This window comes from Anolis sagrei, chromosome 1, assembly GCF_037176765.1.
Source record: "Anolis sagrei isolate rAnoSag1 chromosome 1, rAnoSag1.mat, whole genome shotgun sequence".
Classification (NCBI taxonomy): domain Eukaryota; kingdom Metazoa; phylum Chordata; class Lepidosauria; order Squamata; family Dactyloidae; genus Anolis; species Anolis sagrei.
Genome location: NC_090021.1, coordinates 313917405 through 313945237, shown reverse-complemented (window position 1 = coordinate 313945237; position 27833 = coordinate 313917405). Strand labels below are relative to the sequence as shown.

The 27833-nt window shown below is 37.8% G+C and overlaps 1 protein-coding gene across 1 annotated transcript; it reads right to left on the bottom strand.

Moving 5' to 3' along the window:
* Positions 1–2: 2 nt before the first annotated feature.
* Positions 3–27833, bottom strand: ZC3H14 (zinc finger CCCH-type containing 14). The gene is made up of 17 exons (XM_060757026.2): positions 27703–27833; positions 23519–23561; positions 23067–23181; positions 21667–21707; positions 19425–19620; positions 17245–17665; positions 10965–11125; positions 9845–9945; positions 8035–8190; positions 6676–6750; positions 5198–5357; positions 3401–3624; positions 2769–2877; positions 1780–1916; positions 1196–1290; positions 479–585; positions 3–265 (listed from the first exon to the last, which is right to left on the bottom strand). Exons 1-17 carry the CDS (start codon positions 27736–27738, stop codon positions 259–261), a joined length of 2184 nt encoding a protein of 727 aa, XP_060613009.2. The 5' UTR covers positions 27739–27833; the 3' UTR covers positions 3–258.

Below are 27833 nucleotides of genomic sequence, written 5' to 3'. Positions count from 1 at the left end.
AATCCTTTCTTGGACCTTTTTATTTAAGGTTAAAGCAAATCTTTTCCTTACAGATATTTTTAACAGTACAAAATATGAAAAAATTATTAAATATACAAGTTTTGAAAAGTACGTATTTCAAGTATCCAATCAACTTCATTTAAGAAACAATATATATCCAAGGCCTGGCATATGTGACAACCTTTACAGCATCTTGTTCCATCAGTCAGGATTCTTCCATCATAGTACAATGGTGAATTTAACTAATGGTTGTGTACATTATTCGCTGGAAAAAATGAATAGAGAAAATTACCAGTAGTTGTCTCCCTATGAATGTGGTTTATAATCTGGCTACAAAAATCACTTCAGAATTAAGTAGAGAAAAACCATTAAAAATGAAACAAAGAACACTTCTGGCATTTCTCTGACAAATAGCCGAATTCCTGTTTCTACAAATTCCTGTTTAATATGCCAGAATTGAAAAAAGAGTAATCATTACCTAGTCTGGGTTCGAGTCCATTTCAAGGCATGACGTGGCGGTACAGAAACGGAAGGGTGGTAAAATGTGCAGTCGACTCTGGTGCAATGGGTGTTGAACCTACAATGCTAAGATGATAAAATAAAGGTGTTAGATCTATTTTCAGAGAGTTCAATGCAATCTATGGGCTACCTACTTCTTTTTATGGGATATTTCAAAAATACATCTAAACAGAGTTTAGAAATTTGCTTCAGCTTCTTTGATTGTTACATTCAACTACAGTCAATTAAAAATGCATGTATCATTTGATTGACTGCACCAACTGAGTCAAAGATCTTTGTATTCAAGATAATATGAAAGATTTTCTACAATCCCACATAGTCCATTTACACATGTAAATCACATGATGCTGCAGATCTGATGGAGTAAATAAGAACACAGCATTGTTGGAATGCTGCTGCCCTAGAAGCTATTGGACTGAAATGTTCAACAGTCACAGCCAGCACTGCAAATGGCATAGGATCTTTGGAGTTGCAGTCCAACGATATCCAGAGGGGCACATGATTCTCACCCTTGGCATTGAGGTCTGAGATCCCAGGATGGTTAGCTTAGACTGCAAGTGCCAAAGTGCTGACCTTAAAAAGTATAGGCACCACAAACAAGCCTCTGCCTTGAAGTACAAACAGCATAGTACTGAAACACAGCACAAGATGGGAGAAATAAAAATACTGTACTTACTTTGGGGTGGAAGAAAGGACACTCCATTTTCTTGCAAGAAGGGAAAAATCGGCAAAGTTGGCTGGTTGAAGATGCTGGTGGAATTGGTGCTGGTACTGTGAAACCAGTTAATAAAAAGGAGGAAAGCAAGTCATCAGCACCCAGCAGAAAGGCAAATTTTTGATTAAATAATTGCATGTATTGCAAAGAAGCATATATGTAGATTTGATTCTTGCAAAATGGTTTTTTTAAAAAACATTTGACTGGAACATTTGAAAACATATGAAGCAGTACTGTTGCTGAGCCTGTGAAGGTCTGGAACAAGTCAGTGTCGGTGGGAAGGTAATGAGGAAGCCCTAAAACGCTTCTGCTAATTTCACAACTTTAAGAAAGGCTGCCTATAAATAAATGTCATAAAGTTACATAAAGGCCACTATTTAAAACAGTGGCTAATTTCTACGCGCAGCTGTTTCTCCTCCTTGGTTTAATTCCAGCATAAGTGAAATGGGAAAGAATTCAGAAGACTGATATAAAAGAAGTAGGTGAAGGTTAGGATAACATTAGATGAAGTTTCCATCAAAGCTGGAACAGTAAGAAATCCTCACCTGGTTTAGGGGGCGGCAGTGGGGTCCGCCTGCTGGCGTGAGTGTAAGGGCAGTCCGGCTTGGTGCACTTGGCATCGTATTTACAGTTGGGATGGATGAACAAACACTTATCTGCAAATTTGCAGTTGGGAAAGACCCTGAAATGCAGAGATTTCTTGTTAGAATGTACACACCTTCAAAATAATGCCTATGCTATCCTGGTGCAGAATACAATCATACCCGTTTGGGTTCTCGGGTGATGGATTGATTTGGAGAATGACATGAAATGGTGTCTTGTTTTAATGTATTTATAACTGTTTTAATGTAGGTTAAATGTATTTTATGTTGTGTATTGTTTGGCACCGAATGGTGCCTGCTGGTAGCCATCCTGAGTCCCTCTTCAGAGGCAAGAAGGGCGGGATAGAAATGCTCTTAATAAATAATAATTATGAAGGAAGACAAGATCCAAGTTCCAATTCTGTTAGAACACTTTCCACGGTCAGAGAGTGAATGGACATACAAAGTTCAGAGTGGCAAGAGGCATATATGAAAAAGAAGCAGTTATGTCAAAATCAGTGTTCTGCCTGTCAAACCTAATGGGGTCTCTTATTTCCTGCTGAAGCCCCCTATTCTCCAAAATGTGTATAAAAGAAGGCCAAATGGGTCTCTTTCCTATGCCACCATAATCTTTACTAGTGCTGTTATTTCCCAGCTGCCATTTTCTTAGCAGAGGGTTTCAGGGAAGGGTGAAAATGGCTTTAAAAGCTTCTTCCTTCAAGCTAATATTTGCCCTGCTGCTGCTCAGGTCAAGTAGAGGTCTTTCTCCCACCACTGAACTGAGCAGCAGAGCAAAAAGAGAAGAAGCCTACAGACTACCTACTGCTTTCCTTCATTTGCAGAGAATTGCAGCTACTCTCTTGTACACCCAACCCTAATTACTCTTTGAAGCTCTTCTTAAGAACCAGGAGGACAAATGAAATCAGTGTCTCAAGGAGCTTTGCTCCACTCACTTGCAAGGCAGCGTGGGATGATGGAAGGCACATTCATCTCCATTTTTGCAGGCAGGCCAGTACTTGCAGCGCTCTGTTTTGTGAAGGACACTCAATGCCTCCATCTCAACTATAGAAAGAAACCACAAGGCAATGGTTGGCCACCATAATGACTTCAGTATAGTACACTGTAATGGTTGCTTCCACAGACTGAAGCCACTTCTCTTACAATGCTCTTATTTCACTTCCAAATCGGCATTACAAAAACCTTCCTCCAAAGACATTTTCAAACAAAAACAAAAAAAAACTAAACTAAAAATGACCCTTCCCTTGCAGCTCACAATTAAAAACATTATAGTACAACTTAAAATATACAAATATACAATAATAAAACAGTATCATTAAATATTATCAGTAGCACTATAATTAATATATTAATATTGTTATATATTATTAGATTGTATGATTATTAGTATTCTATTGTATTACTATTGGTGTTCAGGGAAGGGTACATAGAGGGAGATGCGATCACAAAGATAGGAAGGGATTCCTACTTTATGATTTGGGTGAGTGGCTAAGAGAAAGTAATGCAGATAAAGATACTGCAACCAAATTAAAATAGCAATTTGTGCAACTAAGGATCAGACGGTTACCATTAGTGGTCTCCAGCTGTCGGGATATAATGTGCATCTGTTGTGCGCGAAGGCTCCTTAAGCCCTTGCTGGCTGTGGTTTTGGTGGGAAGAGGCCTGACTCCTTCCATGGGACTGGGCTCCTCCTCCTCTTGTTCCGACAAATACCCGGGAGGGCTGGGGACCCCGTCCAAGGTAACAATGAACTTGGGGCTGGCAGGCTTCTCTGGCTGGCCAAGCTGCTCCCTGCAAGATAAGGGCAAACAGAAGCAGCATCAATGCCGCTGAATCAATGAGCAGAACAAAGGGGTGGAAACTGAAAGTTGATAGTCAAATGCTGTCATTTACAAAAGACAAAAATGTGTGTGGAAGATGTATAAAGCAATTCGAAAATCTGAATCCCTTCCTCTCAGATTTTTAATGACTGAGATGTAACTTTTTTTCTGAATTCAAACGGAAGAGACAATGAATTGAGTTAAAATAGAAATGATATTTCTTAATGATTCATTTCTAGAATACGTCGCTGCTCCTGCATGCAATATTTTTCTGGGAACACCTCCTCACCAGCTAGCTCACCTTCTCCGAGGGAAGAAAATCTATCTCTAGACTTGCATTGGGAATGACTGAACTATATATCTGCAACTAGCACAGATATGGGGCATGGATCATCCACTTAACCAAAATATGTTTGTGGATATTTTCAGTTCAGAGGAGACTTTGAATTTCATTAGAATGAAATATAAAATACAAAAGCCATTTCTGATCACATTGAAGATGAGCAAATTAATGCATCACTTTATTCATTCTGGTGGGCAACTTTCTACTTAGGTTTTGCATAGAGTATGTTTCTATGCAAAACAATAAAGAGATAAATATGTGGCATCAGAAATGGCAGTATTCAAGGAAAAGGGGAAACACTTCAGCTGCTCAGGTCACTTTACTGTCAGAAATATTAAAAAATAACAAGGTATTTTTAATTACAAAAATGTGAGTCAAGCACTGAAAGCGTTAGTAGGCCAAAGCCTGTTAGAGTTAATAGGTCAAGGCTAGTGTTGTCCTGAGGAGTGTGAGGTAAACCTCTGCATGAGAGAAGCCTCGTGTGAGAAAGCTCCAGTGCGACGGCTGCTGGGTGTAAAGCTACTGTGTATTTGTTTATTTGTGTTACCGAAACCTAGTTCTTGTAAACCATATTATTTTACTACAAAGAAAAGCCTCAAATGGAAGACATAACATTGGTCTGTGTGTTTTTGTTCCTTTTATCACTTTGGGCTACTGGTGCTGGGTCATGCTGCTACTAATAAGTTACTCTGCTGTACATTAATGAGGAGGATCTTTTGTTAATAAGCCCACTTGCCCAACTTATACTACTGACCTTGTATCCATAGTGGTGCAAAGACATTTCAAAGGAAAAAACAGCTAAGTTATAGTTTATCAAGAAGTTCCAACCTCCAGAGTTTTGAACCAGATGTAAAGCTTCTTACCACACTAGAGATATATCTTACCTAGAAGTGCTTCTAGTAACAGTATAAATTATCAGCACTGATAATGTAATTGCCATTATCAATACTTGCTGTATTGATAATGGGAATCCCACCAAAACAAAATAAAAACCAGTTGTATCCTTTCTACATATCTGAAATTCTAGTAAACACTTCATGCCTCTGATAAAATGGACAGCAATCCACAAAAGGTAGTGCCATAATAAATGTGTTAGTTTTTAGGGTGATACAGGACACTTTGTGATCTTTTTAGGGGCAACTAAGCAAGTGAATCACTACTTGTCAAACCCTTTGTTGTAGTTCAAGGAACGACATTATACCGTGTCTGTATCAGCCGTCCTGAAAGAGCCTGCAAGGCGTCTGTGGCCCTGTTTGCCACTTCTAGGTTCTGAGACGTCATGACCTCCTCAGACAGCTTCGGTTTTTTCAGGATAAATGATCTGGTATCTGTGTGGACCATGGATTCCAAGTCATAATAATCTAAATCACAGAAAACAGCAGGAGTGTCAAAATCACTTTGGTAATAATAATAATAATAATAATAATAATAATAACAACAACAACAACAACAATAACAACACCACTTTGGAAGTGTCCGACGTGTGATGCAATACAACAGCCAGCAGAGTGATCTTGTCTACTGTGGACTCATCTTGTTGTGTTTCAAATAATAATAATAATAATAACAACAACAACAACAGCAACAACTTTATTTTTATAGCCTGCCTCCATCTCGCCGAAGGGATTCGGGGTGGCTCACAAAGCAACAAGCCAAGAGAGCACAGAGCTAAAATGTAATGCAATAAAATAAAAACAAAACAAAACCAAATAAAAACATATCACAATAAAACATAACACCATGAAAACAGTACCATGGGAGCAATAAAAGTGCTGAGTTCAGAGGGCTCTGAGTTTGCGCAAAATTTCTAGATAGAGCTAATGGAAAGTGCAAAATTCAGTGGCAGGGATGGGAGAGTAATGTCCTTGGGCTTTATAATGTCAGGATTGTAGAGCGGAAGGCCATGCTAGAGTGCCGGAACTTAGGTATTAAAGGGCCAATTCTTTGGAACTGCCTAATCAAAGGCACAATGGAACATCCATGTTTTTAGGTTCTTTGATGTCACTAAATAGTAACAAGGATAAGGCTACACAATGAGGATAAAAGCAGCCAAGGAGCCCTTTTCCAAGTGACCATCTAAGCAACAAACTTTCCTTAGCAGCAAGGATAAGGGTTGTAGAATTATCTGCTGACAGCAAGAGGACATCGTTTTGGAAACAAGAAAAAAGCAGAACAAGGTCTAGGTGAAGAATCCTGCAACATCTCTTTGCATAAGCACAGTAAAAGGTGCCTTTGGCTCCAACTAAATGTTGTGGCTTAAGCCAAGATGGCTCCAGCAACACCACCAGAACTAATGTCTCTCACATATCCTAAGAGGGATTTCTTCTGTGCCAGTTCCCTAATTAATTATGACAGTGCAAGAGCCTATTCATTTGATCCAATTCATTTAAATCAGTGGTTTTCAACCTGTGGGTCCCCAGATGTTTTGGTCTTCAACTCCCAGAAATCCTTACAGCTGGTAAACTGGTTGGGATTTCTGGGAGTTGTAGGCCAAAACATCTAGGGACCCACAGATTGAGAACCACTGATTTAAACGAAACTTGCTCAGGAGAACTGCCTAACTGGGTTGCAATATATGTTATTTCAGAAATCATTTCAAGACTTCTCATTAGCAAAATAAAGAAGTAATTTTGATTTCATTAAAACATGGACATACAAAGAAATTTTTAGAAAGCTAACCTTGGGCCTTCCCTAAGGCCGCTTCAAAACCTGGTTCAATCTGGAGACGGGAAAAGAGCTGCCTTTGCTGGTTTCCTAAAAGAAATATGGATAATAAATGTTACTCCTTGATCAGTTTGAATAGGACAAATACTGAAGGATCTTCCTTCAGTGCTTTCCTTAACAAGGTCTTCTGTTTCTGAAAAGCAGCTCTCTCAATGGGAGAAATGTAATGTTGACTAGATTTCTGCCTCTTTCTCGATAGGCCAGAATTCTATCTAGTAGGAATCTAGAAGTGAAGTTCGGTCTAGTGCCTCACTTTTTTATTAGTTGCCTTTATTTCACAGAATGAAGCTGAGGCCCTGATCCCCCCGGAACCAGGGCCTCACGCTTTCAAAAACAGTCCTCCAAAGATTTTAGTTGAAACCAGGAATTACATTCGATTCCATTTTTGGCCACTCAAATAGCCAATCAGAAGGGCAAATTGTTGTCCCCACCCATTACAATAGCAAGATTAGTTCACAGGGCTTTACAAAAAGGGTGAGAAATTTTCATGCAAGATAAATCAAATCAACAGCCTCTAAGATTGTTAACTAGAGCTGCCAACTTCAGAGGCTGTATGCAAGCAGATGTGTGTTTCCAAGTCATATTCATGGGCTACTTAGAATCATAAGAGTTGGAAAAGACCTCGTGGGCCATCCAGTCCAAACCCGTCAAGATGCAGGAAAATCGCATTCAAAGCACCCCAACAGATGGCCATCCAGTCTCTGTTTAAAGGCCTCCAAAGAAGAAGCCTCCACCACACTCCAGGGAAGAGAATTCCACTGCTGAACAGATCTCACAGTCAGGAAGTTCTTCCTAATGCTCAGATGGAATCTCCTTTCCTGTAGTTTGAAGCCACTGTTCCGCATTCTAGTCTCCAGGGCAGCAGAAAACAACCTTGCTCCCTCCTCCCTATGACTTCCCCTCACATATTTCTACATGGCTATCTCAACCTTCTCTTCTGCAGGCTAATCATGCCCAGTTCTTGGAAGGCTCTTGACAGGTTGCAAGAATGCAGGACTAGATGGAAGATCCAAGGGTGCTTTTCTTGGATTATATAACAACAACAACAACAACAACAACATTAATAATAATAATATGCATGTACATGTGAGATATTGCAATAAAAAGCAGGCATTATTTCTCCTTATGAGAAAAAGAATACACAATATTCAGAACTAATATGACCAAGGCACCTTATCAAGAAAACAGATTACACATCAAGACAAAGCCCTGCTACAAAATCCCACATTCCTATCAAACAGAAGTCTAATCAATGAGGCACCGTTTTTTAGGTTTACTCTTTTTCTAGGAGCAAAGCCTCATACTCAGTATTACCTGGAATTCTCTCCAATGCTTGTTCTCTTGGTTCTTCGACTGGCATCTGTGCAGTCACTCTCGGCACACGACTCTGGCCATGAATGGCTTCGAGGAAGGCTTCCTCTTGAGAGCTCCGGGTTCTGGGAGCCACAGGAACGGTCTGCTTCGGTGGGACTTTTTTTATCAGGCAAAACAAACAATGAAATGTGTTATGTCAGGAATAACAGAGCATTTTGTGAGAAATGTAATTGAAGTGTTCTAAAATCATGCTGGAAATGACCAAAACAGCACTAGTTCTTAATCTCAGAATACCAGAGTTTGAACTGATTAATTCAAAGGTTACAGATACATCAACAGGCTCTTAGGTACATTTTAGCACTACTTAAGCTAAGAGTTTGCTAGGATTGATTTCTGAGGAAAATATGCTCAAGACCAAACAGTTACAATAGGAGAACATTTTACCAAAGTGTCTAAGAAGTTGTAGTTTGCTAACAGTGTTGAAGATTCTGTTTTAGATATTCTCAGTCCTTTCACAGAACTAATTTTCAGAAATCCTTGGAGAAACAAAATGATAGTAAATCAGCTCCAATCCACACAACAAAGTGGACGATGGACATGTTCTAAGAGGGAACTTTTTCGTAATATATGAACTTCTGTTTTTTGGGGGGTTTTTTACAATATAGTTTGCTGACAGCTGGAAACTAAACTTATACTTGTGATGATATTTATCTATGTATAATAAAAGTGAATGTTTGTATGTGCACAGAAGTATATACGGGCAATTTTTCGTGCTGGGGCTCCGACTTTCACAGACCACTGCAAACCCCATGAATGACAGACCTGGACAAATCTTGGCGAACAGATCCACCATCACTTTACATCCTGATGAGTTTTGGGGAGGATGAAGCATCGACAATAGGATTTGCAGTACCTTCATCTGCTTTCTCAGACCACTGCGGCCCTCACCAATGAGAGACCTGGACTATACTTGGAACACAGACCCCACGTGATATACCTTATGTCCTGGTGAGGTTTGGGGGAGGATGAGACCACTGTGACCCCCCACCAATGATGGACCTGGACGAAATTTGGGGCACAGACCCGACAGAGCCTACTTTGAATATTGGCAGAGTTTGGGAGGATTGACCCACGATTTTGGGAATTGTAGTTCACCTAAATTCTTATGCATTTTCTAACGGGAGCATTCATAAAAATCAAAAGCAAAGCCTGACTTATTTTTCTAATAAATAGCATTACAAGTTCCAAACAGATATTACCCAACATTTAAAAAATGCCTTTTTCAATAAGCCAGGCATTACTGGGTACCCAAGCTAGTTTTCGATCTAACTTAAACATGGGAGTGGTTTCCTAAAGTGTCAGACAAACAAATGACTTTCCAGCCATGCAGTCAATGCAACTAAGTTTTACAACAAAATTTAAAAAATGTATTGTCGAAGGCTTTCATGGCCGGAATCACTCAGTTCCTGTGGGTCTTCTCGGGCTATATGGCCATGTTCTAGAGGCATTTCTCCTGACGTTTCGCCTGCATCTATGGCAGGCTTCCTCAGAGGTAACTTATTTCTTCAATGATAAAATCAATTAAATAAATAAATAAATTTAATATATGCAAAATATGTAGAGGCCATTCACAACAGCAGTAACTGATAACAACGTAACCATCTTAACATTTCTAAGTTAGTTATTATGCACCGAGGGATATAAAACCAGTATCATGATTAAAGCCAAAGGTGCTTGAACTGAACTTGTTCAAAGCTATGATTCCATCTTTTGTCTCTCACCAATCTTAATAATCATGCAACTAATTTACCTGTAGAATAATTAGTTGTCTTTGTAACTGACTCCTGAGCTTCAGATATAGCTTTCAATATCAAGTTCTTATTGGCCTGCTTAGAAGGTGGCAGTGAAGGCCTGGAGTGATTTAAACACACACATAAAGTAAAAGAAAGAAAATCAGTACTGTAGCTATTTCTCAATTCATACAAATGAATGATATATTGTGATGCTTCATTTTCAAATGGAAACCATGAAAGTGTACATTCAAGTGTCAGCTACTACCATCCTCACCCCATTCTTTACTCTATGGACCACCCATTTATCACTTTCTCTGGTGCCCAAACAGGTTTAAAGGAAGCCTGAAAAACTGCCCCATCCCATGTATATTCCCATTATGTTTCCAGCATATTAAAAAAAAAAAGTCTTATAGTGGCAGAAAGTGATACTGATACATTCTAAAGGCTTCTCGGACATTTAGTTTTTAAAAAAATATTTGGCTATATTTACGTATTTGATTGAAATTTCATACTTTTCCAAGAACTCCCAAGAAAAACACTGAAAGAAACTAAGTCAGTTCACAGTGACATTACTATATTTATATCCCGCCTTTCTTGATCCCGAGGGGGACTCAAGGTGGCTTACAGCATAGATATAGATGTTTGGCATATGCTAAATGTGTTTTGCCACTTTCTTTCTTCCTCAGTTTTCAAAGAAGCAGCTGTGTTAGTCTCTTGCAGCATTAAAAAAGGAGGAAGGAAGAGAGAAGATGGGAAAGGGAATATGGCTGAACTAACTGATTTTTTACTTTATGGCTGATTTTTACTTCAGCATGGGTTTTCATAGATACAATCCCACTTCTTCAGATGCAGTACAGATTGATAATAAAGTAATACAATCCAGTAGTATTGTGGGAACCCAAACAACATTTTTTGATCAATTCCCTTAATGTGATAAATTCTATCATGAAGTAACTGGTTTTGCACCCAGTTTGGACACACCTAAACTGAAGCGCTCTTTCTAATTTGCCAGTCAGCAATACGACAATTGCCTTTTGAGGAGCCACAATATTTATTTATAATGTTCACTTTCCTTTGCATTTCACAAAAATGACATTAGGATTCAAAATAAGGAATTTTGAAAAGATATTGTGGTACCGTCTCTCTGGTTTAGCAGGCACAGAAACACTGCTGGAGATGCCTCCCAGTCGTAATCCATAATCTTCCTCTTCTTCTTCCTCCTCCCCATCATTACTGAACCGTTTCACTTTGACTACTGAACTAACAACCGGGAGCTTCCTCTTCCTCAGAGTTTCTTCCTGAAAGCAATGGACAATTTATTTGATACTGTTGAACCATACAGTTCAGGACATAAACTTCTCAGACAATTTAACTATCGCTGACTTTTTCCATTTAGCCATGACTATAAAAAAAGTTAACTTTAAACGTTCTGCTCAATCCCAAACAAAAATACACTCCCTACTCCAAATGTGCAGAACTTGTGGCACTCTAGATTTGCTTCTGATGACTGGCTATGCAGACAGCCTGATGGGAGTCAGAGCGCAACAATATCTCAAAAGCTCACTGTAACTAAAACGCCAACTGAAATGATCACCTACTTTCCCTGTTTACTCAACCTTCCCTCTGTGGTTTCCCCCATCAAATTGTAGAGTACACTTCTCTGCACAGAAACTAGTACTTTTGTACTCTGCAAATCATCATACACATTGATGGCACTATAATACAAACAACAGCAGTTTATTTGGGAAAGATGAACTAAAAACCTTGAACCCTTAAGTCCAACCAATTGGACTAAGCCTGCACATAAGCTCCACAGGAACAACACAAAGATATCTAGTTCTCTGAAGCCTGAAAGCTAAGTAATGCCTTTGTAAAGCTGTGTGAAAGACCTTCTGCATTTTAACTTCTTGTTTAGAAGAATATGAAAGATCTGATTTGAAATAAATATTGACTTCTCCTACTTAAAAACAAGAGCAGTGGAAATTCTAATAATGAGTTTTCCTTCTGATTATAAGGTCTAGAAGCACCCAATATCACACACATCTATGGATACGCTACTCAGAATCCACATATCTATTTCCTGTAATTTTTTCTTATATCACATTTCTCTACTGTACAAATGAAAACAACCTTCACTGAGCATTTCACTGTCCTCCAATTTTACTACCAAGGTTTGTTTGATAATATACAGACCTGGATAGTTCCCAGTAGATCAATTAGTGCAGCTTCCCACCCTATACTTAGAGCAACACCAGATGATCACTGACTTTTCCCCCCAAAGAGATGTTGACTCGGAACTTTTGTTGAGCTCTCCCCTTTGCTGACTTGCTCTTAATCCAAAATATATCTTCTTTATTAGTGGTAAAATGAAACACTCAACCCTCAGAAAAATTTTAATTGGTTTACAAAATGTATCATGTTTGTACTACATCTTTTCTCCAAGGAATTCATGTCAGCATATCCGGTTTTGCAAAATCGTTTTGCAAAAGGAGGCACTATCTGAACAAACACTGTGCAATGAACTTTAGGCTGAGTGGAACTGGAACTTGAGTATCCATTGTTTGAAACTGGCCTCCTCAGTAACTCTTGAAAGCAAAAGAATTTAAATGGGACTTGGAGTGTGTGCAAGCAGAAGTATGGGGCGTGCGTATATAGATTGTAACTTAATGAACAAAACACAGACACAACAGGTAAACTTCCTGGATCACAGCCTGTCTGTATTTTGCACTTAAAAATTCAAATTTTCAAATGATTGGCCAGAATTATAAACAGCAGAGTACCATTTGTGTATATTTCCTTGTTCTAACTACAGTTGCACAATTCACACTTATTAGTGTGAACCCATTTCTACTGGGACATTGGAGAAGATAGAGGAATGTTTTAAGACAGCCAATAAGCTTGCAGGCCAGAAAGTTGAATAGTTTGAAGAGATTCCAACTTATTGTAGAGTGAGGATTACATGCTTTCCCCAGGTTTTCAATTATATGTACAGTAGTATTGTTACAAGTCAAAGTTGACTGGGTAGAAACACAACATATATTGTTGTTTTCTATCAAATTAGAAAGATAGGAAGGTTTAGGGCTAGAAAACCTGGACGCTGAAGAAAATAACCAGATCTTTATAATGAACATTTAACACCATTCTCGGATTTGGTGTGAATAAAAGATGTGGTATTACCTGAAACAACCTAGCCACTTACTCATCTACAAGCCAATATAACTTCAGAAAGGTGACAATGTCACAACATAAGTGATCTGACCATACTGGCTGTGGGATCCTAGAACTAGTAGTTTAAACAGGTAACTTCTCCAGCTCCAATCTTACCATCCTGTCACACATGTGCAGAAGTTATCTACAAGAGGAAAACAGCAAGACAAATAGGAAAGGTAACAGGACTATGACAGATCATAGGAGGGTGAAGTTAATTTAGACGCATCTGTTGAAAGCACATCCAAAACTGAGTTCTTCAGGGACAGCAGTTAAGAGGAAGGATTTGTTCTTAAGGATATCTAATTGATGTTTTTGTGACTCTGTATGCTTTGATATTATTATTTTGTTGGTTATAATACAAAAATAATAACTCAAGAAACTCCATTCTATTGCTTAAAAATTGGCAAACAAATGATCCAAATTATAAAATTGGAATTATCTGAAATATAGTGAATTGGACAGTGGATTGTCACATCCCTGCCAGGAATGGTTCACTAGTATATGTGGTGCACAGTATTATTTTTTAAAGGTCTCAAAGACTTTGCAATCTCAATTTTGACAGAGGGACAAACAATAGGAAAGGAAGAGACAACAAGGAAGGAGGGCAAGACATGGGTAGCATGGTGACATGAAGAAATATTTATTTATTTCACTTTTTCTTACTGTTCAGGATGGTGAGATACAACAAAGTAAGGCAAAATACAATCCCAAAACTACACAAATCACAGAACATATCACAAAACTGCAGATAAGGCACACATCCATCTATGGACCATAATAAGGATAGTCAGCTGCAGAAGGAATGGAAGCCATTTTTCATTCCCAGGAACCACATGAACATACCCACATCTAGAGAAACAACATTATGTCACTTCTGCTTTTGATTTTGGCCAATTGTTTGCTGATTTGGGGGTGGTGGCTGTGGGTTGTGAGAATGTTGGGGGTTTGTAGGAACAAAGCAGCCATTTCTGTGTCAGTTTTGAGTCAGCAGAGGAAAAAAAAGGTAATTTTTTTTTTTACAAAATGGAGAGATTGAGCAATTTTTCGGGGTTACAAGAGGTACTATTTCCTTTTTCTTGGCCTAGAACAAAATAGCTAGAAGTAGATGTTTAAAAAGTCACTGGTCCATGGCCTCACAGTTACTATGCCATTGCAATGAGAGGGACTGGTCTCACGAAACTCTCCTTTATAGTGCCAAGGCTAATTAAATATGGTTTTCTGTGGGCGAGCAGACGGCGACTACTGGATGGCATATATTCTGTATCGGAAACTAGAGCTGATGTGGTCCATCCAATGCAATGTTCTGAATCAGAACCCCAAATAACCAAACCAAATCTAAAGCTGACCAAAAACTGATTTATAACCCTTTTGCTACCAATGTTGGAGAGTGGTCCCTGGTCAAAGTGGTCCCTGGTTTAAAAAAAAAAAAAAGGTTGGGAACCACTGATATAGATGGTTTAGCCTAGGGGTCCTCAAACTTTTTAAACAGAGGGCCAGGTCACAGTTCTTCAAACTGTTGGAGGGCCTGATTATAATTTGAAAAAAACATGAATGAATTCCTATTCATACTGCACGTGTCTTATTTGTAGTGCAAAATACTTTAAAATAATACAATAATTAAAATGAAGAACAATTTTAACGAATATAAACTTATTAGTATTTCAATGGGAAGTGTGGGCCTGCTTTTGGCTGATGAGATAGGATTGTTGTTGTTGCTGTGTGCTTTTAAGTCGTTTCAGACTTAGGTTGACCCTTAGCGAGGGCCGGGTAAATGACCTTGGAGAGCCGTATCCAGCCCCCGGGCCTTAGTTTGAGGACCCCTGGTTTAGCCTCTCAGCAGAAGCCAAGCCAATCAGCCAGCTGATGTCACAAGACAGGGCCTTGCCTCCAGTTGCACTCCCCAAAATCTCTGTCCCTTCTTTGTACAGGGAGACACAAAATGCCACACCTCTTTCAATACAAAGAACACCTCTGTTATTTCTAATTGTAGGCATTCCCACCTGATGAAATGCAACATGGGCATCACCTGTGATTTGAGGCAACAACACATGTCTTCTGTATAACATTTGCCTTCCCAATTGGAAGGCGAGTAGCGAGTATGGCAACAAACACGAAGTCATAACAATGGCTTCAATCAGAATAAAGGGAAAAATAATGTATTTGAGATCCTAAGGTTCATCTCTTCTATCTTACCTTGTACATTGTTTACAAAAAACCTAAAGAGAACAAAGACTAGACTTAAACAATGGCAAATTGCCCCTTCATTTCCCCTACCGAGAAAGGCACAGCTATAGAAGTTAAATAGAACTCAAAAGATGGCATAGATGATATTAAAAAAAGGATTCTGGCTTGGAGCACTCACCATCCATGTAATATAAACTATCCCTTAGGCTTGTTCTGGGGAGTGATTCAGTTATTTGGATCAACACAACCCCAAAACAGTTTGGAATCAACATAACTCAGGGATTAGTTTCTCTATATATAAAACTGGGGGAAAAATTCAGTGGCTGAGGACTTTATTCTTGTAATCCTACCAACAAAAATACACTTTCTGTAGTTGTGATAATCTGAATCCTGGAATAGATTTCGAATTCCAAAAGGTCCATCAAAAGTAACTGTCACATGAAGAAAAGCACATATTCCGTGGTATTACCTCCCACATTCCTCTTAGCCTCACCTTCTGTAGCGAGAGTAACTAAGAAGTTAGTGGATTCTAATTAGACTCAAAAAAGTTGAAGTATCCAGTATGTAGGAGCCGTAATTTCCAGGTACATTACAGTACATTACAACCATTTCAAAGAAGTTGAAGCTATTTCTTGAGGGCCCACTGTAAACAGCTTACTTCCAGTTCAGTATAGTAATTTTCAAACCTTGCGCCAAGGAATTTTCATTTTCCTGGAATTTTAGGCATATTCTGAGTTTGAATATAGAAGTAAACTATATCTATATCCTTAGGAGCCAGAGACACTTAGCTGACAAAGTTTCTTCATTCTATTTTATCCTCACAACAACCCTGTGAGGTAGGATAGATTGAATGATATTGTCACAAGGTGGCACAGTTAGCCTCATAACTACAGTACGTAAGGATTTAAATTAAACCTTCCATGACATCAGTCAAATGCTATATGTACTACATCAACTACCGTATATACTTGAGTATAAATAGAGGTTTTCAGCCCTTTTTTGAGGCTGAAAAAGCCCCCCCCCCCAGCTTATACTTGAGTCAAGGTTATTTATTATTTTACTGTTGTTATTATTTTTATTACATTTATTATTTTACTCTATTTATTATTATTATTATTATTATTATTACTACATTTATTATTTTACTCTCTTTATTACTATTACTACTTTTCCATTATTTTACTATATTATTATGATTTTTATTACATTATTTTACTCTATTATTATTACATTTATTATTTTACTATATATATTATTACTGTTATTATTACATTTCCATTATTTTAGTCTATTATTATTACTATGTTTATTACATTTATTATTTTACTCTCTTTATGGTTATTGGAAGGATACGTAAGCACATTTACATTGAAGAAGGTTAGAATAATGGTTTAATCAGAGTTGGACAGTCTCATCTTAAATTACAGTTTTATGAAATGTTCAAAAACATTTAACCTACTGATGCCTCAATTAATGTTATTGGTATCTATTTTTATTTTGAAATCCACCAGTATCTGCTGCAGTTCCCACCCTTGGCTTATACTCAAGTCAATACATTTTCCTAGTTTTTGTAGTAAAGTTAGGTACCTCAGCTTATATTTGGGTCAGCTTATACTCGAGTATATACGGTAACTATCTATTAAATTGATTGACCTCTCTAGTCTGTCCTCCTTTTTCTACAATGCATGGCAAACAAACCAACACATATAGTTCCCTGAGCTCTTCTAATTTAATATTAGGCAATGAGCACAGAAAATTCATATATAACTTCTACTATGCCAATAGGCCAATGAGAAACACAACTGTTACCCTATTTAAGGCTAAGGTATTAATACACACACACTTTTCACCTCCAAAAACACTAAAGAAACTAGAGTCTGGATGCCACAAAGTTTAGATGCCACGAGTGAGCTATTTTTACCCCTCTTGCTATGTTTAGAAGAGGGGACTCCAGGTGTCCATGGCAATCTCCGTTTGTTGAGTACATGTCAAATACCGGCACAGTTTGGGTTCACATACTTACCTCACTGCTAATTTTATCAGCGTTCCCTTTGGAAGGGGGCCTGTAACTCTCCGTCAAGCTGCCAAACGCGTCTGGATCGCAGAGCTGGATTGTCTCCAGTGGCCTGCCACCCTGGATCTCAAGCTGTCTGGCAGTCTGTAGGTTGTTCTGTAGAGGCAGCCTCTGGAAGTGAGCGTTGCCTTCCATGTTTCGGCTGGCTGGTGGGCGGTAGATTTCGGCAGATGGGCGGGAAGAGCCGTAAGTCACTGTCACCAGAGGCTTCTTTCGGGGCATACGATTCTCTTGCACAAAATTGAGGTCTTCGTCAATGAGATCGTCCGGTTCTGGCTTAATGTCAATCACAGCTTCCAAAGGAGACAGCTCTCTGAGAGGTTTCACAGTTGACATCAAAAGGGATGGGGAGCCATCCAGGCGAGATGGTCTGCAGGTGAAAAAACATTAACTGTAATTTGAATCAGAATATCTGTGCTTTAAAGAAAATGAGAAATTGAAACAATAATATTAAAACACTTGATTTATTTGTATAACAGCTTCTGTGCGAGGGAGGCAGCTTTACAATGTAATCGACTGTGCAAATTCCACTACTCTTTTCTAAGTGCTGCACAGAAAATGGATTTCTTCTTGCAATACCCACCAGTTTTTAATTTCTTCATTTTGTTAGTTATTCTCAAGTAAGCTTCATAACTTACTCATAACCAAGAAAGAAACCTCACTAAGTTCACTTGCTACCAAATAAGTGTGTATAGGACTTCAACCTCAGAGGTCCGACTAAGATAATAATGCAGAGGCATAATACTGTTAATACTGATGTTAATACTGAGCATAATACTGTTGCTCAGATGATCCATTGGAACTTATACCACAAATACCATCTGCCTGAGACAAAAAAAATGGTGGAATCACAAACCTGAAAAAGTTACACAAAAGGAACACGTCAAACTACTCTGGGACTTCTGAATTCAGACGGACAGACTTTTGGAGCACAATACTCCTAACCTCACGATCATGGGAAAACCCAAAGTATGGGACTGTTGATGTTGCAATCCCAGGTAACAGCAGAATTGACGACAAGCAACTGGAAAAACTTACATCATATGAGGACAGAACTGCAAAGACTCTGGCATAAGCTAGCAAAGGTGGTCCCAGTGGTGATCGGCACACTGGATGCAGTGCCGAAAGACCTTGGCCTGCACTTGAAACACATTATTTGCCGATACATCAAACAGCCCTAGACACTTGGAAGTGTCCGATGTGTGATCAAATACAAAAGCCAGCATAGTGATCTTTTTTGCTGTGTACTAATCCTGTTGTGTATCAAATAACAATAATAACTTTATTTATATCCTGCCAAAAGGAACTCGGGGCGGCTTACAAAACAGCACAACAAAAGTGCAACAGATAACACATAGAATACAATAAATTTTACCAAAAAAATCAATGAACAGCACCAATTAACATAAAATAACACCTAACAAAATTGACAGAGCCACAAGGAGAGATGGGTAACAAAAAATGACAACAACAACGACAATTTAACTTTCTAACACTTTATAGAAAGCCTAACTTAATTCTTATATTATAGTTCTCATATGTTTCAAAGAAGGAGGCTCATTTCAGGTGTATCACCACCTCACTATGTAATACTAAATTCCAGCATTTCCTGCTCTTCTTTTGCTCTGATAATCCCCCCCTTACTTCCAATCTAGTACGTTTTTGCTCACATGACAAGACTGGAATTCAGACATGGCCATACTCCGCTGGATTTCAAAGACTGCTTTATTGCTTCATTAGAATCTCTTAAGGGAAGGTGGCAAATCACAAGCACGTAGCCAGTTTATATAATACCAAATCATGAGAGAACATTATGGACAAGATCCAATGATGTCTACCTTCTGATAGCATTTCAAGAAGCCCAGAAGAGATGGAGATGAAAAGGAGAGAGGAGTACATCATCTGTAAGGCATATAGGTGCCACTTGAGGAAAGGAGTGGCCTTCGACTAAAGCTGTATGCAGACATGCAACTCTGGGTCTTGCCCTATCTCTGAATAGACCCTAAGAAACAGTGACTGTTCTTATGCCTACCAAAACGTTCATAAATGAAATACGAAAAAGGCTCGCCTGATATAAAACTCAAATACTGTGTGTTTCCAGCCCTTGAGGAATTAAATCAGAACCTTACCGGGAAATATGAGCACTCTGTTCTAGGGAACTGGTTGAAACTCGGGAGTCGGTCCTTTCTGGTCGAGAACTTGTGACTGCAAGCGGTTGCAGGATCTCTTCCGCTCTCCTCTCCTCACTCCCTGCTAATATGCTTTTCCCAGGAGGCAGACTGCTCTCAAAGGCGCTAGATTCAGAGGATTTCAGGCTGGGAGGTTCTACAGAGACAAAAATACCTGATCTTAGCTCAAAGTTAAACAGCATATTTATCCACAATTGCAAAATAACTTCCATTGCAAATTTCAACGCTATGGCAGAGATCTCTCTTCAGTCAGTGTGAATTACTTGTATGTATATGATGCCATAATCATAAGAATGAAAAGGCCACAAGTACAGCTGTGAATGGAAAGCAGAAAAAAAGTTTCTGCCATCAGAGAAATTAGCAGCCTATTTCTTTAAAATTTAGCATCTGGGAAGGTGTTCATTCTTTCCATGCAACCTTCCCAAAGTGCCTTTAACTTAAAAAAAAAACTCCTTTGGAGGTCAGACATTAAAGCAGTAGGCTGCATGGGAGCTGATAGCTTTCTTTCTTGACAGCAATGGAAACCACTTTCGTTCTGTTATTTCTGGTACTGTTGTGCTGTGGAAAACAGACCAAACTGCACCAACAAGATTCTGGCCTCTGACTCATACTGCAGAAAGACTGTTTTCAATGTTTTCCTTCTTCAGTCGTGTCTCCCCGTCCCCCCATCTTTTTTATTTTTATTTTACATATGCCTCATTACAATTATATTTTCCATATAGACATAATACAATTTAACAGTAATTTCCCTCCCTCTCTCCCACTCCAAAATCTTAATTAATAAGCCTAAATATAAATCATTGTTAGTCATCACAGGTTTCAATAATCTTTAAAGTACTGAAAGGTGTGTTACTGAAGGCATACAAAAATAATTGCTCATAACAGAAAACAACTTTCCAGAAAAAAGCTTGATCAGACAGTAGTTTAAATTCAGAGGTCACTCCACTAACCTAAACAATAACAGGCTTCCAAATGTATTCAAATTTATCATCCTGGGTTTTTTTTTTTCTCTTTCAGTAATCGCTTTTGTACCAAAACACCATTGTTAACATTTTCAATTATTTCCAAATTTGCACTACTTAAGAAAAGTATATGTAATGAATATACGTAAAGACCTATAGATTTTTTTATCAAGCACTTTTCAGTAAAACAACTGATTACTGTTGTTTTACCTGCAGCTATCACTGTATTTTATTGATTTTAACTAGGGGGCATTGTGAAGTTGTGATGTTTATGTTGGTTGTTTATTGTTTTATGTTATTGTTTTTACACTTTCTGTATTTTGTGTGGTTGCACCTTTGATTGCTTTGTGACCCGCCCTAAGTCCCTCTGGGAGATGGTGGCAGGGTACAAATAAAGTTTATTATTTTATTAAGTTTATTAAAAGAGCTATATAGTATTTGGGTTGCTGTAAGTTTTCCGGGCTGTATGACCATGTTCCAGAAGCATTTTCTCCCGTGGGTGAAATGTCAGGAGAGAATGCTTCTGGAACATGGCCATATAGTCCGGAAAACTCACAGCAACCCAGTGATTCTGGCCATGAAAACCTTTGACAACACATATAAATTCTTTGTTTGGCAATCTTTGATTTTCCATTTCAAATATGGACATTAACAATAATGTTCCTCTAATAATATATAGGATGACCAAAACACTTGGCTAATCTAATTTTCTCCCAAGAATTATTTTTATAGATCAGCTACATGTTTCCAATCTCCTATTTTTCCAGCATATATTTGACAAACTATTAACAATTTTGTGACATCTGAGTGCACATTAATACTTGTACATTTTCTTTAGCTTGCTCATATGCCAATTTATAGGGTAGTATCGTCCAAATGATGTTCCATTCTGTTCCAAATTTGACTCTATATGTCTCATTCCTTTGAATTTTCTAAACTTAATCTCTTGTAATTTTTGGTACGTTATGAAAATTACCATATTGGTTTACTTATACTATGGCCACAATCTGTGGCCATAGTATAAGTAAAATCATTTTGGAGACTTGTTCTACTTAATTTAGCAAGTAAAGTATTTACTTTCAGGATAAGTCTATTGGTTTGAGTTTAACATTTTTGAAATGTCAGAAATGTAGAAACACACATTGCATGCACATACACATAATACAGTAATACTTCTAGATGAGTTTACATCAAAATTGGATAGCCTTTCTTCTCCTCACCTGTAGTTACTGATCGAAGCTTGTCTAGCACACCATGGAGCCTGAAAGATAAGAAAGTGTTTTAACACTTAGAATCAAAAAATCATATAGTTGGAAGAGACCACATGGGCCATCTAGTCCAACCCCCCTATCATGTAGGAAAAGCACCATCAAAGTACCCTTGACAGATGGTCATCCAATCTTTGTTTAAAAGCCTCCCTAGAAGGAACTCCCACCACATTTCGAGGCAAAGTTCGACTGCTGAACAGCTCTTAACATCTTTGTTTTAAATAGAGCTTTCAGAAACATCCTCCGTTTTTAGTAACTTCTGCCATCAAGGGAAAGGTGAATGAGCATGTTATATGCTTACTCATGGAATAAAGATCATGACTTGCATTAAGCCAAAGTGTCTCATTAAATTTGAACAGGGGCATACTTGTCAGTTTACAAAAAAGGATCACATTTTATCCTACTTCCCTGGTTTGTAAACTGCCATTAACTCAGTTTCCCAGTTCAGCTCCAAGAAAAAACTCTGGTTTAATACCGGATGAATTCATCACAATATCCCAACAGGGGGGAAAAGAAACAGTCAGACAAACTTTAATGTTACTGACTTTTCCTCCCAGAAATGTCAAGCTGCTTGTCATTTCTCATTTGGGAAGCTATTTAAAAGCCAGGCATAGGATGACTCAGTAAATGGAACTATGTGTTTATGTACCTTTGTGTCACCTGTTGACCTATGATAATGCCATGAATTTCATAGGGTTTTCTTAAGCAAGGAATACCTGTACAATCGTTTGTGATTACCTTCTAATGAAACAGAACCTACAACACACTGCATTAATTGTACACTGTCAAACTGCACTGTCAAACTGCATTAATTCTACACTGTAGAAAATGGGATTCCACCTGAATATTAAATAGAATGGGTTGTTGTAGATTTTTCGGGCTATATGGCCATGTTCTAGAAGCATTCTCTCCTGACATTTCGCCTGCATCTATGGCAGGCATCCTCAGAGATTGCAGGTGAAACAGCAGGAAAGAATGCTTCTAGAACATGGCCATATAGCCCAAAAAACCTACAACAACCCAGTGATTCCGGCCATGAAAGCCTTCAACAATACATTAAATAGAATGTCCTAATGGTAAGAGCTGTTCAACCGTGTAATAATGTAGTGTGTTGAGAGTCTCCTTCTTTGGATATTTTTAAACAGCGGCTGTGTGACTATTTGTTACAAGTGCTTTGAATATGGATTGGATGGCCTTTGTGGTCTCTTCCAACTATGTTTTAAAAAACTGAACATATTGGTTTGGACCATTTGCACTGGTGGACTTACTAGGACGGCTACATTTTGCTAAACATCACTGGAAGAGCTATTCACGTGCCCCATCACAAGCACTTAGGTAGAAGACAGACTTACCAAACTGTAAATCTCACAGTGTTGTTTCCTAGAAAGAGGGAAAGATCCTCTGCCATCTGTTCCTGGCTCTTCTTGTTGGCCACCATCACCATGATATAATCAGGGAGCTCCTCATCTGAATTGAAAAAGGGGGAAAACATTAGGTTATTATGTTTGGAAGGAGACCGTGAAGTTACGTATTATGTATTCACCTTTTGTCCCAATTACAGCATAGCCACTTATTTTAATAGACCATTGTTGTAGTTTGTTGTGTTAATATGTGTGATTGTGTTTTGTTTTCAGTTTCTTAATTACACTGTTGTTTCTTACTATTTTATTAACTTCTCTAAAAACAAAGATGGCAAGGCATAAAATTATTACTAATATGCAAATTTGCATAGGATGATGCTGAAGGACATTCTCTATTCTTATGGGGTCAACAATTTAACAACTAAAGTTACAATGAAACTTACCAACATATGCTCCCAGTTCCTGTAGCTTTCCTTTTATAGCACTCTAAATGAAGAAAAGGGATAGAAAAACACATTTAAGAAGGCACTATGTTTGAGGCATAATCTCAACCAGTGCATACATGCCTAGGAAATATGAATTAGAGCATTGATAAAAGTGATTTAATCAATCAAAATGGTCTGTAACTATATATACACTTTGTAACTGTTACCATGCCTTCAAAGCTTTTCTAATTTATAGCAACCCTAAAGTAAACCTAATATGAGGTTTTCTTGGCAAGACTTGTTCAGAAAGCACTTACCATAAAGTAACATATATAGAAAGGCCTTCCTATATATGATTACTTTAGGATAAGTAACACAGTGGTGGCACAGAGGGTTAAGCTGCTAAGCTGCAGAACCTGCTGACTGGAAGGTCTGCTGTTCAAGTCCCCAGGATGGGGTGAGCTCCCATTTTTAGTTCCAGCTTCTGTCAACCTAGCAGTTCAAAAACATGCAAATGTGAGTAGATCAATAGGTACCACTTTGGCGGGAAGGTAACAGTGTTCCATGTAGTCATGCCGGCCACATGATCTAAGAGGTGTCTATGGCCAATGTTGGTTCTTCGGCTTAGAAATGGGCACCATCCCCCAGAGTCAGATCGACTAGACTTAATGTCAAAGAGAAACCTTTACTATCATAGAATAAAACAGGACTTTTTCCTAAACACACTTGAAATTACTATTAGGTACTATTAGGCTTCTTTTTCTTGGTCATTTAACATCAGTCCAGGTTTATAATTGGCAAACACTACTTTGTGAAGATACAGTAGTGATACTCAGAAAACTGCTTATGTTGAGGTTTACAGAATTAGTTTTCTTTGTAATGCTTCTGTACGCTAGGAGAGATTATGTACCTTTATGAATTGCACATAAATAATATTCCTAGAAATTGGGAAAATTACATGCATTCTCTCCTGGTACTCCAACACTGTGACCACAAGTGAAGAAAACCCTTCCTTTGACTGGCTAGGTCCTGATTCTACAGATTTTATACAACTGCATCAGTATTCATTCAGCTCTTTCCAAAATCAACACTCTGAGAATAGGGAAATCTAGTCTACAAAGTTCAAAAGGTGAAAGGGTACCTGTTCTGTTGGTTAATTTTTGTATATATATTTGCCTTTCATGCAGAATTTTGATGAGTGCATGCTTTAGAAACTTGGTTCATGATAAATAAAAAGAACACAATAGATGGCATATATGTGAGGCTATACAAATATGTGGGTAAATGTCACTCTGTTTTGCCTTCTGTTTGGAAAAAAAATTCAGTCCGAGCAAAACACAGGCTTCTGGAAATCAAAGAATAACATAAATGTTTCTACTTCTAAAAGTGTAAGCTATGTTTAAAGAAAGAGTAAGCTATGTTTAAAGAAAAAATGGGACAAGTAAAAAAAGTTTTTTTTTACTTGTCCTATTATTTGGAATCCTAGGATTGTTTATTTTAGATAATAAGTAGCTACTATAACAATTTGCCATGAATGATTTCCTTTTCCATACTATAGCTAAGTGTTAAAATTAAATAATGTAATCAATTCCCATGATCTTGTTGTGTTTGCAATACTGCAGCAATCCCTAACAAATCCTTTACACTGAGAGTATGCAGAAAGCCACAAATGAAATTCTCAGCATATCCAGGATGGTTCAGGATGTCCTCTTATCTACAAAACTGGACAACCACCACTTATAAGAGACATAATACAGAACGAGATAGACCAGTAATTTGGCAGACATCTTTCATCAATGTTCCTAGCTGAAGATCATTCTTTTCAACTGGATGACCTAATTCTGAATAAACTCACAATTACACTGCATGCCATTCATTACAAACACTGCAATTTGTGGATTCTTATGACTGCCAGGTTACAAGCGACACACCTGAGAAGATGCACGAGGGCTTCCTCTAACATGTTTTTTTTCCTATGTCAATTTCTCGGGGGAGTAAGCAATAACTTTGTTCTGAAATTTAGCGGTTAGCTATATGGGCCTAAAGGGGCTACAAGTAATCGGGATACAACATTTTGAATCATGCAATAATAATAATAATAATAATGGATAGACTTTTATCCCCTCTGGATTTCTATGAGCTATTTAGGTCTTGAACTATTGGTATTGTCTTACTTATCCTATCTACCTAAAACCTATACAGGTTGAACATCCCTTATCCAGAATTCAAAAATGCTCCAAAATCCAGAATTATCCACAGGGATTTGAAAAATATTCAAAAAGTGTCCATGGGAATGGCTGGATGACATTTATGTGGTTTAATTTTTCATATATAATATAAACTTATTTCCTACATGTACTGTTTCTAATGGAACAGTACCCCTTTCTGTGGTATTAGGTGCCATTTGCAAGATTTAATTCTTCATATGTAACATAAAATTGTTTCCTATACATATCATATATAATCCTATGGTGTTGGATGCCATTTACATGGTTTAATTTTTCATATATAATGTAAACTTATTTCCTACATATACTGTTTCTAACGAAACAGTGCCTCTTTCTATGGTATTAGAAGATTTAAATCTTCATATATAATGTAAAATTATTTCCTATGTATATTGTATCAATCCTATGGTATTGGATACCATTTGTGTGGTTTAATTTTTCATATATGTGAATTTATTTCTTTTATACACTGTATACCTTTCTATGGCATTTAATGCCATTTATGAGGTTATACCTTTTTATATATAATGTAAACTTATTTCTTATATAGACTGTATCAATGCTATGGTCTTGGATGCCATTTATGTGGTTTAATTTTTCATATATAATGTAAATTTATTTCCTTTATACACTGTATACCTTTCTATAATATTTGATAACATTTGAGGTTATACCTTTTCATATATAATGTAAATGTATTTCCTATAAATACTGTATACCTTTCTATGGTATTGGATGCCATTTATGTGGTTTAATTTTTCATATATAATGTAAATGTATTTCCTTTACACACTGTGTACCTTCCTATAGTATTTGATGCCATTTATGAGATTATACCTTTTCATATATAATGTAAATTTATTTCCTACATATACTGTATCCGATCCTATGGTATTGGATGCCATTTATGTGGTTTAATTTTTCATATATAATATAAATTTATTTACTTTGTACACTGTATACCTTTCTATGGCATTCGATGCCATTTAAAAGACTTAATTGTTCATAAATAATGTAAACTTAGTCCCTATATATACCGTATACCTTTCTATGCTATTTGATGCTATTTATGAAGTTATCCCTTTTCATATATAATGTAAACTTATTTCCTATATATACTGTATACAATCCTATGATATTGGATGCCATCTACGTGGTTTAATTTTTCATATATATAATATTTGATGCCATTTATGAGGGTATCCCTTTTCATATATAATGTAAACTTATTTCCTATATATACTGTATACAATCCTATGGTATTGGATGCCATTTACGTGGTTTAATTTTTCATATATAACGTAAATTTATTTCCTTTATATACTGTATACTTTTCTATGGCATTCGATGCCATTTACAAGATTTAATTGTTCATAAACAATGTAAACTTAGTCCCTATATATACCGCATACCTTTCTATGCTATTTGATGCTATTTATGAGGGTATCCCTTTTCATATATAACGTAAACTTATTTCCTATATATACTGTATACCTTTTGATGCCATTTACAAGAATTAATTCTTCATATAGAATTGAAACTTATTTCCTATATATTAAAAAATTACAATACCATAGCATTGTGTACAGCAGGCCTGGGCCAACTTGGGCCCTCCAGGTGTTTTGGACTTCAACTCCCACAATGAATTGTGGGAGTTGAAGTCCAAAACACCTGGAGGGCCCAAGTTGGCCCAGGCCTGCTGTACACAATGCTATGCTATTGTAATTTTTTTTAAGGGGAGTTATTGAATATTGGAACCTCCTTGTGACCTTTTGGCCCTTGCGATAATAAGGAGACACAATAAGAGTTGTTATTGTTTTTAACCCAATAAGGGGAACCATATCCATCCCTTTGAATAGCAGCCAAAGGAAGGGCCTGAACTTCAGAGTGGCTTGGCGGGGAGGCCCCTTCTCTCCTTCCCCTGGGCCGCTTTCCCTCCCACAAACCCCGCTCAGCCTCCGCTGCCCTCCTCACCCGGATCTTGCGGCTGATCTCGGTGCCGATCTCCATGGCCAGACGCCGCCCGCCTCCCGCTTCGACCGCGACAAAAACTAGGCCCCTCGCCCGACCCCAGTCCTGACCAGGCTCAGAGAGAGAGAGAGGGA